Source organism: Pristiophorus japonicus, chromosome 5 (assembly GCF_044704955.1).
Source record: "Pristiophorus japonicus isolate sPriJap1 chromosome 5, sPriJap1.hap1, whole genome shotgun sequence".
NCBI classification, from domain to species: Eukaryota; Metazoa; Chordata; class Chondrichthyes; family Pristiophoridae; genus Pristiophorus; species Pristiophorus japonicus.
Window position 1 is genome coordinate 149213850 of NC_091981.1, and position 21265 is coordinate 149235114.

The window sequence follows — 21265 nt, forward strand, 5'->3', positions numbered from 1 at the left end:
TGTTCCTGATGTGGGTGAAGTCCAGAACTAGGGGACATAGTCTTAGGATAAGGGGTAGGCCATTTAGGACTGAGATGCGCAGAAACTTCTTCACTCAGTTGTTAACCTGTGGAATTCCCTGCCGCAGAGAGTTGTTGATGCCAGTTCATTGGATATATTCAAGAGGGAGTTAGATATGGCCCTTATGGCTAAGGGGATCAAGGGGTATGGAGAGAAAGCAGGAAAGGGGTACTGAGGGAACGATCAGCCATGATCTTATTGAATGGCGGTGCAGGCTCGAAGGGCCGAATGGCCTACTCCTGCACCTATTTTATATGTTTCTATATTTCTATCAGTTTAAACCACGCGGAGCAAAGGAGGACGGGTGGCCGCCCCGCTCAAGTGCATGTTCTGAATGCATACGAGGAGCCTTGGTGGGTCCGGAACGCCGTATGGTCACGACTCGTGGTGTGACCAAGCCCACCCTTGAGCCTGGTAAGTAATGCGAAATGGGCAAAGTATCAAACATTACTGATAACATACGAAAAATATCATAGTTACGCATTTGTTACGCAATTATAATTATATATACGAAGTGCATGCTAGATGCTGAAACTTGGGATAGGCTTTGTGCGGGCTATAGTTTCGCCGATCTTCTTGGAGATCAAAGTGGAACCTTAGGCACCTGTTTTTTGGGAAATATTTTGGGCCTAGTTTCCACTTTATGCTCAAAATGGGCGATAAGAGATCCGTTTTGTGCCATATATGGGCCATAAATGGGCAATGTGAAGTGGAAAGTCTCGCCCTATGATTCTTCATCATGCATTCTGTTTGTAGCACAATTTTGCCCACAAATCTTCTTCCCTCTCTCCCTTCTTCCACTGGAGGTGTTAGCATAGACTGTGGGATGATATCACAAGCAACATCAGCTCACCCGTACTTTTTCCCTAGAGGCCATTCTTCATGACCAATGTGAAATGTGAAGCTATTCAAGTATGGGGGCATCACTGCTGAACCTAATTTCTTCCTTACTCAACATCGATAGGCTCATATTTTCCAGCACAAGGCACTTGCATGAAACTTTTTAGCCTGTTATTTTAATGGAGGCATTAATGGGTTATAACTTCCATTAAAACAGCAGGTAAAGTTCATATGAACTCATTAAACATGTTCATATGCTAATGTCACACAGCATGTCCACATCACTTAAATAGCAACTGAAACCATTACTTATTTTTCTCACCTTGATAATACAGAGACTAATTTTAGCATCCTTGTAGTCACACTGGCTGGTCAGCTAACTCAACACAGATGAGGAATCAAACTTGGGACCTACCTGATCTATCTAGTTCAGTAGTACACCATTTTGTGAGCCACTGGTAATCCCGATGCCACACATTAGGTAATTCAAATTAAAATCATGAATTTAAAGTGGAAACATACTAATTTTAAATGCAGACTTTGTTGATATGTGAATCGCGTACTGCTTCTAATATCATCACTATGAACAATATTTTTCCAGGGCTGTCTGTTCTCACTTTTGGTGTCACCTTCATGGAATACAAAAATCTTTGAAGATGAGAATGTCAATCGTGAATTAAACAGCTGGTTTTCCATCCTACTCGCTTTTCTTTTCCATTGACTGCAGTGCAGGGCATGGGCATGGTCAATTTCACCCGCTTTCACTGAAATTACATCATCAATGTGGAATCCATAGAGATGTGTAATTTCTTCAACAGTTATAGTTTTGCTACTGAAATAGTACAGCATGGTAGTGTAGTTAAAATAAAAAAATGTGTTGTCATTTCCACGTACCCATATTGAATCAACATTGTTTCAATGCATCATTGTCACTCACAATTTATTAGTCTTATCAAAGCTCTCTTTGCTTTTCTGATCACTGAGTGATGACAGTATATAAACTTTTAAATATTATCTTCTGCCAACCTTTGTTAAACAAAGAATATTGACTTATTTCCTGTTCAAGTTTCTTTATTTAGACATCAAACGGCAACTACTAACTCCCTGTGGTTTTGTTTTGAATGTTTTTTATACTTTTGCACAATCTCACAGTTTGCTTGCTTCTTAAGAACAGACATCATCATGGCCTGTCTACTTTTGAGCAATTAATTCATGTTAATTCTGTTGAAACTTTTTCTGTTAAGTAGATCTTGTCTATGCATTTCATTGCCTTTATGACAGAAAATTCTAAGAAATTAAGTTGGCTGCCTATTCGCTCACATATTCAGTTTCTAATTAATTTGGCAGCTGACAGCAGGTGTCAATAGTATGAGGTCTTGATCCAGTGGCAAGGATTAACCAAGACGACTGGAGACCAGCTCTGCTGCACGGACCTAGTGCACACACATATCGCAGTGTGGGCTGGCACGTGCTGTCCCTGGGCCCTCGCCTTTTCTGGGCCCTGAACTCTCACCTCGCCTGGGCCCCGATCATGTCGCTCTATAATCTCTTGCCGCTCCTGCTGTACCAGTCCACACTCCAATCCGCAACCTGGATTTTGGTGACGACCAATCCAGTCGCCCTCCAAGTTGTTGCCCTCCTGAACCGACTCGCGCTATACCAAACTGCCCATGGCCACCGCCCGCCGCTCCCCCCATGGCCCCGACCCGCTGCCGATGCTTCCACGCAGGTTGAGGCTGCCACGCTGCCCATGGCCGCCGTCTGCCACTCCCTCCTTGGCCCCGACCTAACACTGCCAAGCTCGTGTGGTGGCTGGTGTGCAACGGCACCACACATTTAAAAAATCCACACACAGGCATCTTCCACCCTTCAACATGTAGTTCACGACCTGGAATATCAGGTCCTTCATTGAAAGATCTGTGAACTCATCCCTTTTTAGTGTGGAAGCAAGTCATCCTCGATACAAGGGACCGCCGAAGAAGAAGAAGAATATGAGGCTGTTGCTAAACCAGTGATGCTACTGCTACATCTTAAACTGGAGGAATTCAGCATTTGGGTACCGATAATAGGGCTCACCATAATAAGATTGTGGTCTTGATGCTGCAACAATTATATTTGTATTTTGTTACTATCATTTAACTGAAAAGACAATTCTGGTTCTCAGCAATAACGCTCTTACCTGAATGATATCTTTTGTCTCCTGGCCTTCATCGATAACACTAAGTTGTGCTCTTCCATTTCTTTCATTGTCTCGAATACCTGCAGCAACCTGGGCAGCCTTTAGACGCTCGTACTTATTGCACTTCGAGCCACACCACTGATAAATGATCTGTTGAGGATATTGTAAAAATATTAGGCTCAAAATTTTCCATAGCTATCCTCTCAGTTACATCAATAAATGTTGCATTTGCTTCAAACTGTCCCAACTTCCTTCAGCTCTACTGCATCCAGCAGGTACATCAGTGGCCACACAACATTTATGGAGGTTGCTGAATATTTTAATATAGGCAACTCTCAATTATCCACACACGGATGCAATGGGAAACTGTTGTAACGGCATTTAAAATTTCGTGTGTGTGTGACGTCACTTTGAAACTCTGATGTTCCTTTCAAATGTTGCCTGTTAAGCCTTGCTTTTAAGCGCTCTGCCTCAGCTCCCGCTGCTGCTCGCACAGGTCCACTGCATCTCATAATTCATTAAAATGCCATGAACAGTTACAGGAAGTAGTCAACAAGCCTAATGGTCTTTAGATCTAGAGGACTAGAATTCAAGGATTAGAAGATATGCTCCAGGTATTGGTTAGAGCACACCTGCAGCAAGCATTAACTGTAATGTCAACTCGCTCTAACGGAGAAATTGTTTACGCAGCATAGCCCAATCCCTGAGGTACCCGGATAATCAAGAGTTGTCTGTATTGTGCAATTTGTCATATAAACCTATAAGTCACATTATGACAGAGGGAACAGATAAGTTGGAGCTCCAAAGCAAAGTTTTATCTAGCTGAAAACACTGAAAATGCAGAATATTATTTTTTTGGACAATCTGCAAATCAAATGCCATCATTAAAACATATTTTGTTCCAGGAAATGTAAATGAAAGAATGAAATATAAATAATAAAGGGAAATTTTACAAAATTGTGCTTCTAGTGCAGAGCTTCCACTGAGTATACAATGATGTAGATTGCTAGTGCTGAGATAACACTTTTAAGGAAAGATTTTTACAGTTACTTTACACCCTAATATGAGCACAACAAAATACCCTGAATACTTAAAACTCTTAACACCTATTTCTTTTTCATTTGTGTTATGCTACAGTATTATACTAAATCTCAATTGTTGCACATAATAAAATATCCAGTACTAAACAATATCATAGGCAGTCCCTCGGAATTGAGGAAGACTTGCTTCCACTATAAAAATGAGTTCTTAGATGACTGAACAGTCCAATACGAGAACCATAGTCCCTGTCACAAGTGGGACAGACAGTCGTTGAGGGAAAGGGTGGGCGGGACTGGTTTGCCGCAAACTCTTGCCGCCGCCTGCGCTTGATTTCTGCTCAGTGCCTTCCTGGATGCACTTCCTCCACTTAGGGCTTTGGCCAGGGACTCCCAGATGTCGGTGGAGATATTGCACTTTATCAGGGAGGCTTTGAGGATTTCCTTGAAACATTTCCTCTGCCCACCTTTGGCTCATTTGCCACGAAGGAGTTCAGAGCAGAGCGCTTGCTTTGGGAGTCTTGTGTCAGGCGTGCGAACAATGTGGCCTGCCAAGCAGAGCTGATCAAGTGTGGTCAGTGCTTCAATGCTGGGGATGTTGGCTTGGTCGAGGACGCTAACGTTGGTGCGTCTGTCCTCCCAGGTGATTTGCAGGATCTTGCGGAGACATCGTTGGTGGTATTTCTCCAGCGACTTGAGGTGTCTAATGTACATGGTCCATGCTTCTGAGCCATACAGGAGGGCAGGTATTACTACAGGCCTGTAGACCATGAGCTTGGTGGCAGATTTGAGGGCCTAGTTTTCGAACATTCTTTTCTTCAGGCAGCCAAAGGTTACACTGGAGGTGATGTTGAATTTCATCGTCAATATCTGCAATTGTTGATAAAGAGGCTCCCGAGATATGGGAAATGTTCCACGTTGTCCTGGGCCGCGCCATGGATCTTGATGACTTGGGGGGCAGTGCTGTGCGGCGGGAAAGGTTGGTGGAGGACCTTTGTCTTACGGATGTTTAGTGTAAGGCCCATGCTTTCGTACGCCTCAGTGAATATGTTGACTATGACTTGGAGTTCAGCTTCTGTATGTGCGCAGACGCAGGCATCGTCTGCACACTGTAGCTCGATGACAGAGGTTGGGGTGGTCTTGGATCTGGCCTGGAGACGACGATGAAGGTTGAACAGGTTCTCCCACTGGTTCTGTAGTTTAGTTCCGCTCCAGCGGGGAGCTTGTTGAGTGTGAGGTGGAGCATTGCAGCGAGGTAGATGGAGAAGAGGGTTGGGGCGATGACGCAGCCCTGCTTGACCCCATGGATTGGATCTGTAAATAGATCCGTTGGTAAGGATCACGGTTTACATATCGTCGTGGAGCAGGCGGAGGATGGTGATGAACTTTTGGGGGCAGCTGAAACGGAGGAGGATGCTCCATAGCCCCTCGCGGTTGACCGTGTCAAAGGTCTTTGTAAGGTCAAAGAAGGCCATGTACAAGGGTTGGTGCTGTTCCCTGCATTTTTCTAGCAGCTGTCGTGCTGTAAAAATCATGTCCGTTGCAACCCATAGGGGATGAAATCCGCACTGTGACTCCGGGAGGAGCTCCTCAGCCACAGGGAGAAGACGGTTGAGGAGGACTCTAGCGATGACTTTCCCAGTGGCTGATAACAGGGAGATTCCTCTGTAGTTGCCGCAGTTGGACTTGTCCCCTTTTTTGAAGATGGTCATGATCACTGCATCTCTGAAATCTCCCAGCATGCTCTCCTCCCTCCAGATGAGAGAGATGAGGTCATGTATTCGCGCCAACAGTGCTTCTCCGCCATACTTTAGTGCCTCAGCGGGGATTCTATCCGCCCCCGTATCTTTTTTGTTCTTAAGCTGTTTTATGGCTTTTTCTACCTCATGCAGAGCTGGGGTTTTACTGAGGTGGTGGCGAGTAGCATGCTGCGGCATGGAGTCACGGACACTCGAGTCAAAGGCAGCGTCTCGGTTGACGTGATCTTCAAGTGCTCCTTGCAGCGGGCCCTGACTGCCTCAGTGTCCTTGATTAAGGACTAAACAATATAGCAACCTGTCAATGGTAGAGAAGAGCTCAACTAACTCAATTAAATGATCCTTGATACAGTTTGACAAGGATTGATTTTCCTCTTCGCAGTGCTTGCAGAATGTTCAGTTTGCAGGTGCTGCAGAGGGGAAAAAGTAGCAGAGGTCTACTACTTCAGGCCTCCAACCCACTATGTTGTCTTGAGATTTCCAGGGTTTTTCCAAATGGCCAGCCACAGGTCGACGACTACAATAAGCACAAGCCTTTTGTTGCTAGTGAAATTAGGCAGAAGAGAATGCTCCTGGCCTTCTCACCTCAGCTTCCTCCATGTTTGTCCAAGGGGTGTCCAAAAGCAGGGGCAACTCAAAATGCTGGTAGTGAGGCTTGGTTCTGAACCCTCTTCAGATTGGAGGGTTTGAGGGATGCCCAGGAGCAACATGAAGAGGAAAACAGCTTTGAGCCCCGGAGCCTTCTGGTTGCTGCTGTCCAGTGGCTACCAGCCAGTTCTGCAGCTGGGTTCTTGTTGCTGCCCCAGGTCCTGTGTGTTCATACTCTATTTATTTGTTACAGCTCACTGCATGGGCATTAGGATCCTGAGGGAGCTATTCACAAGTGCTGTATTCATTCTGGTTCATGCCGTTTTGGAGACTCCATTTTGGGTTGTATAATGCACATGGTTAAATTCCTTTTCTCCTGGCTCAGTTTGTCAGTTATTTACACGTACACAACATAATTTGGCGATGAGGATGATTCAAATTAACCTCCCACCGCCCTCACATCTCCCCTCACCTCACCTCTCCTCTCCACACCAGGGGACCCTCGAATTCAGTGAGTGAGATGGATAAAAAGTTTTTCAACATACATCACGGCGAGTGGGTTAGATAGCGACAACGTAACACCAGCTTGCCACCGTTCAATATTTATCCACTGCCTCGGCACTGAAGGCCAACGCATGTTTGGCCAAATCGAAAAAACGGAGTCCTATGACAAAATGATTAGCGCCCTAGAGAACTATTTTGGGCCAAAAAAAAGTATTGTGATGGAGAGATACCAATTTCATAAAAGGGGGCAAGGAAACAGTGAACCAAACAGTATATCATTTCATTAACAGAACTGACCGCTACGTGTAACTTTGGAGCACTTAGAGGAAATGATCAGGGATGAAATGATTGAGAAAACAATGATTCCCCGCATTTGGGAATGCTTGCTAATGGAGGATGATAAATTGACATTAGACAAAGCAACTAATTTGGCCATCCAAATCAAATCAGCGCTTTCCGATTCAAATGCGATCAGATTCCTGGCTCCCGCTGTGCAGCAGACTGCAGCGACAGCCCATGTGCAAGGCATTTGTCCAAAGTAGAAATTACAGCAGAGACCCAGTGCGAGTTATAAGCCACCCACTACGGATTGCGGCTTAACTTTCACTGCTTTAACTGTGGGGACAAATCACACTCAGCAAAGAGTCCAAACTGCCCGACACATGGGAAGAACTGCTTTGCATGTGGCAAAACGAACCATTTTCCCAGTGTTTGTCGCTCATCGCTGCATATTTGATATGTGGACAACCCCGATAGTGATGAACCCAGTATGGTTTACACCGTTAGTGACATTTCGCACGTCGGTTGGGGTAAATTCAAGGACTGTGAGGTAAACATTGATGGCACGCCCTGCTGCCTCCTCATTGACCTTGGAGCCAAAGTTTCCATTTTGAGCGAGGCCATGTACAAAATCCACTTCACTCACTGTCAACTGCAGCCCGCAACTTCCACTCTACATGCGTACTCCGACTCCAAAATTGAGGCACTTGGGGTCATATCTGTCCCGATATACTACAAGGATATAACATTGGAGAATTTTTCCTTTCATGTCGCGAAGGGACGAAGCGTCATGGATGTTGACCTTTTTGACAAGCTTGGGTTCAAAGCTTACGACCCAATGGGCACACCTGTGTACACTCTACACTTTGACAAGCAGTAACCCTCAATCTTCACAGGGTTTGGAGTGACAACAAAATTCTGCCATTGTCCCCGCATTGACCCTTCTGACAAACCAATTTCATGGTGACTTCGCCATTTCCCATTTGTGGTTTGCGACCAATTATCCGCAGAATTAACGCGACTCGAATCTCAGGGAATCATTGAGAGCATCGAATCTATACCCTGGATCTCGAACTTAGTCATTGCATGGCATGAAAATAGGGAGCTCTGCCTATACATCGACCTGAAAGATGTCAACAAGGGCATCATCCCTGACAAGTATCCTCTTCTTACCATCGACGAACTGTCTTCAGAATTCCATGGCTCAATAGTCTTTATGAAACTCGACACGCACCACAGTTACCTCCAAATACCCGTAGTGGAGGACAGCAAACTGCTCAAGGCATTCATGGCGCATGATGGTCTGTATCTGTATCGACACATGCCCTACGGACTATCTTCTGCACCCGTGCATTTCAGAAGATTGTCACTACTATGCTGGCAGGCATAGAGGGACTCTTCAATCTGGTTGATGATATCGTCGTCCATGGAAGAACATGACCAGCGACTTCACGCAGTTATGGCTAGACTTGTTACACATAACATTACACGTAATGTCGATAAGTGCACATTCACTGCTGGAGAAATACACTTTCTGGGCTACAGAGTCACAGCACAAGGTGTGGGCTTGACATCAGTGATGCAATCCAATGAATGCAGAAGGCTACCAATGTCAAAGAACTTTCATCATTCCTCGGCACTTACAACTTCTATCTGAAGTTCATCCAGCATTACGTGTACATTGCCAAACTACCACGCAAGTTGCTGCACAAGGTCATCCCTTGCGAATGGACAGATTCCCAGGCTCAGGCATTCACCACACTTAAGGAGAAAATCGCATCCATTCCTATCCTTATGCACTTTGATCCGAATGCCACTACGAATGCCACCACGGATGCATCAGGCACTGTCTTTCTACAGGGGAACGCGAAGCACTCGCTTGCATCTACGCTTGTGAACGCTGGCACATCTACCTCTATGGCAGGAAATTTACATAAGAACATAAGAAATAGGAACAGGAATAGGCCATAAGGCTCCTCGAAACTGCTCTGCCATTCAATAAGATCATGGCTGATCTGATCATGGACTCAGCTCCACTTTCCCGCCCGCTCCCCATAACCCCTTATTCCCTTATCAGTTAAGAAACTGTCTATCTCTGTCTTAAATTTATTCAATGTCCCAGCTTCCACAGCTCTGAGGCAGCGAATTCCACAGATTTACAACACTCATGGAGGAATTTCTTCTCTCTCAGTTTTAAATGGGCGGCCCCTTATTCTAAGATCATGCCCTCTCGTTCTAGTCTCCCCTATCAGTGGAAACATCCTCTCTGCATCCACCCGGTCAAGCCCACTCATACGTTTCAATAAGATCACCTCTCATTCTTCTGAATTCCAATGAGTAGAGGCCCAACCTACTCAAACTTTCCTCATAAGTCAACCCTCTCATCCTCGGAATCAACCTAGTGAACCTTCTCTGAACTGCCTCCAAAGCAAGTATATCCTTTCGTAAATATGGAAACCAAAACTGCATGCATTATTCCAGGTGTGGCCTCACCAATACCTTATATAGCTGTAGCAAGACTTCCCTGCTTTTATACTCCATCCCCTTTGTAATAAAGGCCAAGATACCATTGGCCTTCTTGATCACTTGCTGTACCTGCATACTATCCTTTTGCGTTTCATGCACAAGTACCCCCAAGTCCCGCTGTACTGCGGCACTTTGCAATCTTTCTCCATTTAAATAATAACTTGCTCTTTGATGTTTTCTACCAAAGTGCATGACCTCACATTTTCCAACATTATACTCCATCTGCCAAATTTTTGCCCATTCATTTAGCCTGTTTATGACCTTTTGCAGATTATTTGTGTCCTCCTCACACATTGCTTTTCCTCACATCTTTGTATCGTCAGCAAACTTGGCTACGTTACACTCAGTCCCTTCCTCCAAATCGTTAATATAGACTGTAAATATTTGGGGTCCCAGCACTGATCCCTGCGGCACCACACTAGTTACTGGTTCCCAACCAGAGAGTGAACCATTTATCCCGACTCTCTGTTCTCTGTTAATTAGCCAATCCTCTATCCATGCTAATATATTACACCCAACCCCGTGAACTTTTATCTCATGCAGTACCCTCCGTACAGATCACCAAGCGCTAACTATGCTACAACTGGATCTGGGCACAGACTACTACGAATTAACCGATGGTCAGATCGCTTTCATCAGTATAACTTTGATGTATAGTACATCGCTGGCAGTCGCAACCACGTAGCGGACATGCTCAGCTGCTCCACACCTGTTTTGGACTCTTGTGCTGACTTGTTCACAGATGATGACACATGTGTTGCGTCGATCATCACTCAGTCCATCAGAAACCATGGACTAGACTTTCCCACTTCACACCGCCCATACATTGCACAAAACGACCTTTCATCACCCATTTTGATTAAAAAAGTGGAAATTCAGGCTGGAGCATCGCCGAAAAATTATCCCCCGACTTTCGGCTCACATCGCTGAGCTGATCACTGAGGTGATCGCCCGCACACCGCTATAGTGTAGAGAAGAACTCCACAAGGCTGAGTACTGTGAGCTAAACTTAGTGTGATCTTAGTCTTCTTTATTACAACATGGCAGCCAACCTTTTATACTGGACCTGCACGTGTGTGCCGGTGACCATTAGGACTCCTCCAACAGTCGCGCCCTCTGGTGGCAAGTACTACATGGTTACATACATAACAATCGCCCAGCCCAACTTTCAGCACATCACCGGCACATCGCTGGGCTCACAGTTCACCGAGAACATCGCTGGAGAATAGCTGCTTTTTCCTGGGCTTTCTCACAGAACTCGGTACTACGGACGCCATTTTGAACGTCAGAGGAAGGGAGAAGACTGCTAAAACCAGAGGCTTTTAACATCCTTTTACTGATAGATTCACTCATATTTATACTTATATTTAAATGTACAACAATTGCATTAATGTTTAAACTTAACTTTACTTATGTTATTAAAAGACAATGCACAACAAATGTAAGATTCAACAAAACTTTATTATTAACAATTTCAATTTTAAACACCCCGCCCACCCCCAACAGCAACAGTAACAAGAAGAACAAGAAAAACAAGAACAACAATAACAGCCCCCTCCCTACCTGCGGCCATGTTTCCCTCCAGGTCCTGGACCCCCGTGTCCTAGCCCCACATGCCCGTTTTGGTCCCCCAGTACCGAGACGACGCGGGCGTGCAGCGGGCAACGGCAAGACTTCTTGCCCTGGTGGGGTTGATGGTGGCACGATCGGCTGTTCGGGGGATGTTGGAGGGGTAGATGAAGCATGGGCAGGGGCATCGTCTTCCAAGTCAGAAGGAAGGGCTTCCTCCTGAGGGGTGTGCTTCGATCGATCACGGCACCTTGGGGTGCAGCGCCGAGCTCAGCCAGCAATGCATACCGCAAGGCATTGGTGGCGGCGGTCTGTGCACACATCTCCTCCAGCGTCTGCTGCATTGCCTCCGCTTGGGCAGCAGACACCCGGGAAAATTCCCACGTGAACCGCTGGAGATGCTGGCCATTTATCGCAACCGTCTCCTTGTACAGAGAGATCAAGCCCTCTAGCCGATCGTCCACTGCAGGCGAGCGATGAGCTCACAGACCCGACCTCCGTGGGGTCGGCGTGCGCAATATAACACACCTTGGCTTTGCCGGCTGCACGCCACTTGGTCCCGGTGCCTCTTCAGTCACAATAGCAACTTCCATGTTGGCTGCAGGTTCACCCCCTCTGTGGCTTCCTCCATTTCTTCATCCTCCTCCTCCTCTGGCTCGGTCGTATCCTCCTCCTCCTCCTCCTGTGCGGCCTCCACTTGCGCCTCTGGTTGACCTTCAAAGCACAATTGAACCTATTGAGCTTATCAGAACAGAAGGGTACACATTACCGACAAGACTTTACATATTAATGTATCATGTGGATTTAACTGCCCCAGAAAACCTGCCGAGGCTGCATCAGTCGCAGATGGACACTGGGGATTAGCGCACAGAGAAGGGGTCAGTTGGCCAGATGACCTTCCCCTGTTCTTATTGCTTATGTTCTTATGTTGTCAACCTGAGAGTAGCATAAAGGCTGCATTCATGACATGACATATCATCCGTACATTGCATTTTAATTAAATGATGTTACATTACTTTAAAACTGTTTTACACATTACTCACGTGATGCATGGGAGGTTCCCACAACACCACGGATGGTGGCTGAGTGACTGGTGGTCCCCACCAGCGCTGCTGCACGCTTCTCCAGCTCACTTAAAGTCTGCATGTAAGCAGGGCTCCTTCCGATGCACCTTCGCTGTGTCCTGTTGTTAGATATCTTCTTCTGCAAACGTGAAAATAGCATGGCATAAGCTAATTGACTAGGTAGTTTCATGGAAAGACAACAGCTTCAAACGTTACATGCAAATGAGATCCACAATGGATGCACGGTCATAACGAAGATCAGCGTGTTTTAGATCTACATATGTATGTATGTAAGAATTTACAAAATTTTATTCAATCCAGGAGATTTACTATCAGTTTTAACTACAATCTTCAGTAATACAATATAAAATCTGTACTTACTCTAGCTGATGCCACAAGGCTGTTCCAGCACTTCCGGCACTGGTCAGGCCCCCTTGCCTCCTGGTACACCGAGGAGACGACGTCTGCAATCTCAGACCACATCTTCCTGTACGCCCGGGGTGGAGGTTTGCCCTTAGCACTCCGGGTAAGTTCTGCCCACCTGGAGTGGACCTCCTCGACGAGGACCTCATTGGCTTCATCCAAAAACGGCTTTGCCCTTTTCCGATCCACATTCACGCTCTTGGATGATGATGATAATGACATATCTGCAATTTATCCAAATCTCCAAAGGCAAAAAACACTTTATCCAAATCTCCAATGGCAAAAAACTCCACCCTCCAACTCCAATAACTCTCTCCTTTATCTCTCCTCTCTCTATCCCACCACAACTGACCTTACTGCGCATGTGTGGATGACCCCAGACCTCCTGAAATGCGTGAAATGCTGTCAACCGGAAAAAAAAATTGCATGTGCAGAAGCAGATGCATTGCTAGGGAAGCTTTTGCCTTCCACATCGCTGGCCATTCCTTAGGCGAGCGTCACACCGCCTACCTTTTGCATCACCCATTTGACATCGCTGGCCTACCGCCGAGTGGAAAATCGCCATCCAAAAAATGGGTGGTGAGCCAACGATCGGTAAGGCTGGAACATCGGCCATTTTTTGGGCGATAGACAGCAAAGTGGAAAGTCTAGCCCCTTAACTCCTGCACGAACTCAAAACTAAATCACAGACTGATGCTACACTCCAGCACATGTGCCACTTCCTTCAGACTGAGTGGCCTAAGCAAATTCTGGAAGAGCTGAAAACCTTCCACAGACTTTGCGATTAATTTTCCATTTGGAACGATGGCTGCCTAGCTCATGGTGATAGAGCAGTAATTCCCAAGTCGCCTCAACAGTGCATTCTTTCATTGGCACACGAGGGATACCCTGGCATTGTCCGCATGAAGCAGAGATGTCACGATTCAGTATGGTGGCCTGGGATTGACACTCACATTGAGGAGTTTGTCTCACAATGCGAAGCATGCAGTCTGAGTGAAAAGACCACAAACATCCGACCAGCTCCAATGAAGCCCATTCCATGGCCACAAAGACCATGGCAACAACTGCAGTGGATATCTTCGATCCAGTTGAAGCAGCTCCACAGCGTTTACTTATTGTAGTACATGACCTGCATTCCATATGGCCCAAAATCGCTACAAGTTCAGTGACCTCATCAACGATTGTCACTATTCTGCAGCGTACGTTCACGAAGTGGGGCCTCCCAGAGATCATAATCACTGATAATGGACCATAGTTTGTGTCCGGCCAGTTCGCGGATTTCCTCACTCGTCATGCTTTTGAGCATCGCCTTACTGCTCGGTACAATCCTCAAAGCAACGGAGGTGATGAGTGATTTAACCACATCATCAAAGAGGGTTTGAAAGCCAACCTTTCAGCAGGCCAAACATTCAACGAAGTGGTTCCAAATCATTCTCCGCACATACCGTTCGAGAAAGCACTCGCTAACGGGGAAGACACCCGCTGAGCTCATGATTGGGCGGAATCTTCGTTGGCTACTGGACATTTTCAAACCCCCAGCCAAACCTGGCATGAAGATAACCACACTCGCATCCCAGATTTCGGAACGCCAACGAAAAGCGAAATCATACACCGACACAAAACGATGCGCTCAAAAGCTCCAACTGAAGAACGGAGATTGGGTCAGAGTTAAGCGTCCAAACCGTAATCGCATCTTCACTTTTGTCTCCAAAACAGATCGGGTAAAAGTTCAGCCCTCACACCTATGAGTTCAATGATGGAACTCGATGGAAAGCTCGTAGACTGATCCCAACTCACAGGCCAACAGACCAGCAAGATGGAACAGAGGCACCGTTCTCTTTCCCAACCAAAAACCTCGATCAAACATAAGCTCCACACCAGTCTCAGTGTATCAGAACACGGCCTGGCTATCCCAAGGACTTTATCTGTACATAGACGGTGATTTTAAAAAGGGGGGAAATATGTTGTGTTCATACTCTATTTATTTGTTACAGCTCACTGCATGGGCATTAGGACCCTGCGGGAGCTATTCACAAGTGCTGTATTCATTCTGGTTCATGCTGGTTTGGAGACTCCATTTTGGGTTGTATAAAGCACATGGTTAAGTTACTTTACTCTTGGCTCAGTTTGTCAGTTATTCATGCGTATACAACAGGTCCCAGCACAAGACTTTGCCCGGGGGCAGGCCTGTGCCGAGGTTGCACCTAGCCAAAGTTGCTGGCTCATGATAGCATAATCCGGTGCTCAGAGACCTGGGTACAATGTGTTTGTCTAGTATTCACAGCATTGGAGGAGAGGAAAATCAACCCGTCTGATATCGGTTGTTACTGCACGTTGTATTACCTTGTCCAGTGAGTCAGTGTCACTTTTATCACTATTTCCTGAACTATTCTTAGCTCAAAGATTTCCTCATTTATATTTTTGTCTATACCTGTAGCATAAATAGATAACATGTTGTGGAAACTGCTAGATATATTTATCCAACAAAAGGGAACCAACTAAACAGAACATGAGCCGCAAAGTTCAATAGATTTGTGTCACTTATCTCCTATTTAACAGCAACGTATATTTTCTTAAAAAGTAATTTATCATTTTCTCTTTTTAACAAGTTTCTTTTTTTCCAGCGGTCATGGCTTCAAGCTCCACTCCCAGGACCTGAGCACATAAACTCGGCTGGGAGGGCTGCACTGTCAGAGCTGCTTCAAATGAGATGTTAAACTGCGTGTTCAGGTGGGTTTAATAGGTCCTACGGCACCATCTGATGAAGAGGAGAATTCTCCTGTTGTCCTGGTCAACATTTATCCCTTAAGCACTACCACCTAAACAAATTAACTGGTCATTCACACCATTAGTGTCTGCAGAGGCCTTGCTTTGCACAAATGGGCTGCTGCATTTGCTTACATAACAGTGACTACACGTCTAAAATAATTCATTTGTTATGAATTGCTTTGGGACATCCTGATGATGTCAAAGGTGCTATATAAATACTAGTTCTTTTTTTCTCTTATTTTCGAATGGTTTGTTCCTCCAATGTGGCCAAAATAAGAATCCAAAATAATGTTCTTGAATGGAAGACTATTTTCTTGTGTATAAGAGAAGTCCAACACAACAGGATCAAAACACTTTTTCATTCCCAAAATATTGATTTACTGATCTCAGCAAATTGGAGGCCTGACAACTTTGCTCAGGAAAGGAAGAACAATTGAAGGGAGGATCACTCCAGGCCATTCTCTTACATCTCATAGGAATCAACCATAGGGTAGTTTAGGCTGAGGCCTAGCTGTCCTTTTGGTTGGTGTTGATACATGGCAGCAGGGAACCATCAGAATGTTGGAGGAAGAGGACCCAGAAATGTGCACGTCTCCCTCCCCTCAGACTCCAAAACATTACATTTGATTACAGTTGCCTTCTGATCCTTATGTTGGGTTCTGCTTCTTTGGGTGTCTCGCTGCAGCAATGCTTGAATTTTCCCAGTTGGCAGTGGCCTGCTGGCAGAGCTCCCACTGGTAACCCATCCTGCACTTAATGACTTCCGACCCTGGAAACTGGGCTGAGTTCATGTCAGGGTCAGGGTGGCGAGCAGAAATCCTACCAATGACACTCCAATGGCAAAGGAAAATCTGGGTCTTATGCTCTGACCAATTCTACTTGTCTGCTTCCTAAATTGTTATGTTTTGTTATTTAATACAAATAATAAATAAAATCAAATTGTACAAAATTAAGAGCAGAATGTATGAGTCTAGCTCCTCCACACCTGAGGAATGGATTTGGCCAAGCATCTATTTGGATCTGCTCCCGTTCCCATACCATAACTTCAGCAGAAGGGCAATGGAAACCCCATTTATGCAGGTGAATGAAGTTAATGCCACACTTCCAATAAAGTTACAGTGGTGGAGTGAGAGAAACTCTAGCGAAATTCTCAGCTTTGGTCTTGACTTCCTGCGTGCAGTTTGCAACTTGTGGTGCACTCTTTACTTGCGCCTTACCCTTATATCATGCCAACAGGTAGCACCTAATAGAATTTCCTGTTATTAAGTGAATATTTGGCGTCACAGACCCTCAGTCACACCTACAGTTGCACATATTCACCACTAGATGGCGCTTCAGAAGCTTCCTGGAATTGCTTTCTGTTCAGGTAAAAACATGCAAGTAAGTTTTAGCTTTTAAGCATCATTTCCAGCTCTATAATGTTAAATTTAATATTTTATTTTATTTTCAGTTTCTAGCTGTCTTTTAGCCTTGTGGCTCCCCTCCCATTGTAAAATTTGAACATTTTAAAATTATTCTACTGGTTCCGCTGGTATGAACATTTACCTTTTCTCCTCAGCCTTCAGGCATCATTTCTGTTCCCAAAATGGCTGCTATTTTAAAATGTATATTAAAGATAATCCCCCACCGGACCACTCACTTACACCTCCCACCCTGTTGACCTAAATTGAAGTGTAGCTCCTCCCCATTGTCTTTTGCGACTGCAGTGAGGTTCCCTGTATCGCCATCATCTCCCTCTTCCTACCCCTTCATACTGCTGCTTGCTTTGTCTATAGTCATTGGCTCGACTGTCACCCTTTCTCCCAATGTGACTGCCCCCACCATTATCTCAGAATGCTCTCACGCCCTACTGTTCTTATTGTATTCAAGTCGTTCTTATTGTATTCAAATCACAGATAGATAGATTTTTAACCAATAAGGGAATTAAGGGTTACGGGGAGAGGGCGGATAAGTGGAGCTGAGCCCACGGCCAGATCAGCCATGATCTTATTGAATGGCGGAGCAGGCTTGAGGGGCTAGATGGCGTACTCCTGTTCCTAATTCTTATGTTATGTTCTTATGTCCCCAACTCCCAGTGCACCAGCTCCAAGCCCAGCCAATAACTGACAATGCTCTCTGGTTATTTCAAAGTATATTAAAACAATATATAATATAAATTATAATTAGGCATAGAATCATGCAGCACAAAAGGAGGCCATTTGGCTCATAGTGCATGTGCTGGCTCTTTAAAAGAGCTATTCAATTAGACCCATTCCTCTGCTCATTCCCCATAGCCCTGCAAAAGGCACAGAAATAAAAATATTAAAATATATTAAAAATTCGATTTTGAATCACCAATCACCCAGTCCAATTACCCCTCGCCCTCTGACTCCACTTGAGCTAAAGATTCCATTTACACCATTCGTTCCCTCAGGGGTCCTCCCATTTGATGATCTGTGGAAACCCTGGAGCAACAGCGTGAACGGCTATTACGACATTTTCCCGGAGCTTCCACGGATCCTCTGCTGAAGTTACGGCCAATTATCTGGAGGACTCCTGTGGAAATCCTACCCTTTAGTCTTGACTTCCCACGTGCATCGCCACAGGGAGACTGACTGGCACAGCAGGACTAGACTGTATGCATTCATAGCAACATCTTCAGGTTGCAAATGGAACATGTGATGGGAAAAAACAACAAAATCTATTATATTTTTAACTTAAGACTCAATAGCCACATTGTCGTGACACACACCAATGATTTATCTCATGAAGCATATTTTAGGTCAACACTATTTTTGGAATCAGAATCAGTTCCACTTTAAATAAATCTAAAGTTTAGCTCACAAACTGTACTTCAATTTTCAACTTTCCTTTAAATAAATAGGCAATTTAATATTGCCTATGCAATTCAACAATAAATACACTTCTGTGTAAACATACATATATTTCACAGGAAATGTATCCAATTCTTTAACCTTAAGGAGCCATGTAAATACATTGAGGGTTAAATTAGATAGCTCTCTAAAACGGGCGCCGAGATTGCGATGTGCGATTAGCCCGCGCCCATTGATTAAAATGTAGGCACCATGCCATCTTCATGCTGCCTACTGATTAGTATGATGATGACTGGTGGCATCATGCTGCATGCAGCCAGCACTAACCTTATTGTTCATTGGCTGCTTACATCAGCAGGCGGCCTAAAATCGTAACTTCCTAGCACCACTTAAAGCGAGCTAGCACCTCTAAAAAGGCGAGGTATATTGTGGCTGGAGTAAGTGTTGGGATTTGTGCAGGAAGTGAATCTGACCTGGGAAGCAGTGAAGAATAGCACAACATGGGAGAAAACGGGCTCCAAGGTTTTCTGACGCAGCACTGGAGGTCTTGGTGGAGTTGCTGGAAAGGAGGAGAGATATCCTGTAGGGGACTAGAAGGTCCTCCAAACACATGGGGGCCGAAATTGCCCCCTGCCGGTAGCACCTACCCTGTTTCAGCTGTTTTTACAGGCGCAGTGGATACGGTGGTCTCTTGAGCGAAATTCTGCTCTTTGTTTTTTTTCCAGTGGCCTGGAAGTTGGTCATAATGGGGGCGGAAGTGCGGCGGTTCGTACACTAGAGGGGCGGAAGTAGGGGGCGGGCGGAGTGTCCGCTGCTGTGAGTCATCAGCGTAGCGCTGATGACGTCATCATGCTGGCACGTCACCACGTCTCTCCCCTTCACTTAAAGGGGAGAGCCGCTGCAATTCTTTAAGTTAGGTCCACTGGGCCACCAGGGAGGGTTTCGGCCTTTTGGCGGCCTGGCTGAACCTGGGGGCATAATTGTCGACCTGACTTGGTAGTCGGCCAACAAAATAAAAAGCTGACAGCTGCGGCAGTAGGTCCTCCCTTTTAATGGCAGCCACATCGCCATTTTACAAGCACTCCAAGCACAGTGCACCGAGAGAAAAAGCTGTCGGAGGGAGCAAGATTTTCTCCGCGGAATTTCACGATCGGGGGGGAACATCGGTGGTGCGCGCTCTGATGACGCACTTAGGATGGATCGGCAGCAGCGGAGCAGTAGGGGTGGGAGCGGCTCACCGCCAGGATACCACAGGAATGGAATTTTCAAAACGACGGCCATTCCACGAAAAATTGGCGGCCATTCCACCTTGCAGTGTGGCCGTCGATTGCCGGTGGTAACAGGCCTTAAGGGAAGAGGCAATTTCGGCCCCATAGTCAAAAGGCATTGAGACCAGATAGCCGTGAAGGTCAATGCCAGGAGTCTAGCTTCAAGGACCTGGATCCAGTGCCAAAAGGTCAATGACCTCACACGAGTGGTCAAGGTCAGTGCATACATCTTCAAATCCTACCAATTGCATCACAAGCCTCAGACACTCCTCGATTCACCACCCCCCCCCCCATCACTCACCTACCAACAATCTCTATCAATCAGGACATAGACCAAACATTCAAAGCTTCACCTCATCCTCATCCACTTAGCCTCACACCACACCTGACAGCTTGCACAAACTATCAGCTATTCAACCATGACAGTCACACCAGCCAAACACATTGCACGACACTCACTGAGCACACTTCCCTCTCTCTTACAAGACAAGGTGATGCGCAAACAGAGGCGGCAGGAGCTAACCCGAGGGGGACAAGTGCGCATGCAGGTCCTCGACCCCATGAAGGAGACAGTGCTGGACATTATTGGAATGGCCATTGCAGGGCTGAATTAATTGAAGATTGTTGTATTCTCATACTCCTTCTCACATCTCACTTCCTCCTCATCCTACAATCTCTTCTGATTTACAAGCTGCAATTGATGTAAGCATGCAGCTCTTAATTTCCCCCAATGCTCTCACCACAACCTTACCCTGTACCTTTTTCCTTTCAGATACCCAAGACGTGCAACCTGGCCAGGCAGTGGAAGAACAGCAAGAAGACAGATGATGAAGACACATCGTCACTTGATTTCACACTCGCAGCCACCAGCTCAGATACTGACAGTGCGTATCTCGGAGGATAGATTAGAGGTGGGATCTGCATGTGGTGAGACACCGGGCATGAGCCAGGGCAGGGTAGCACAGGTTCCAGCTTACCAAAGGGCGAGGTCGCACACGGGTTCTGCTGCATAGGACTCAGAAAAGGACTTTGATAGGGCAGAAGATGGCTGCTTGGTGCATTGGGAAGCCTGCGTTCAATGTCAAGGAGCATGGAGGAATCATGCACCAACTTGGCTCATGGCTTTGCGCAGAGCTTGGAGCCCATTCTTTCCTTCATGGAAGTGGTGGGCAACTCCATCAGCACAATTGTGGACCCAACCATGATGCAGCATCTGATGAGCGATGTCTCAGCTTCCATTGCAGCACAAACAATAGTCATCCAATGTCTGAGTGCTGCAGTGGAAACTCAGACTGCTGCCATCAAGGCCGTGGATTACAGTGTTCAAAGTGGCTTGCAGGGTGCCACAGCAGTCCAGCAATCTGTCCTCCAATAGATTAGTAGGATTGCTGAGGCGCTGTCCCGGAGGAGTGACAGTGGCACCATGGAGCATGAACCTGCTGTCCTCTCTCAAAATGACAGCATTCGTCTTCCCACCCCTACCACTCCAGGAGTGCCCTTGCTGTTGCCTGTAGGCCAGCCTGCCCAGACTGCTGCAGCCCATGCCGAGATGATGCAGTCTGATAATGGGCCTTCTAGGGATAAGATTT

General features: G+C 46.0%; 1 protein-coding gene across 1 annotated transcript in view; it reads right to left on the reverse strand.

Moving 5' to 3' along the window:
* Positions 1–21265, reverse strand: part of scin (scinderin) — a 228983-nt gene that overhangs the window by 161952 nt on the left and 45766 nt on the right. Inside the window, exon 4 of the mRNA XM_070881019.1 lies at positions 3080–3229. Within this exon, the coding sequence (XP_070737120.1) occupies positions 3080–3229 (150 nt within the window). The remainder of the gene's footprint in view (positions 1–3079; positions 3230–21265) is intronic.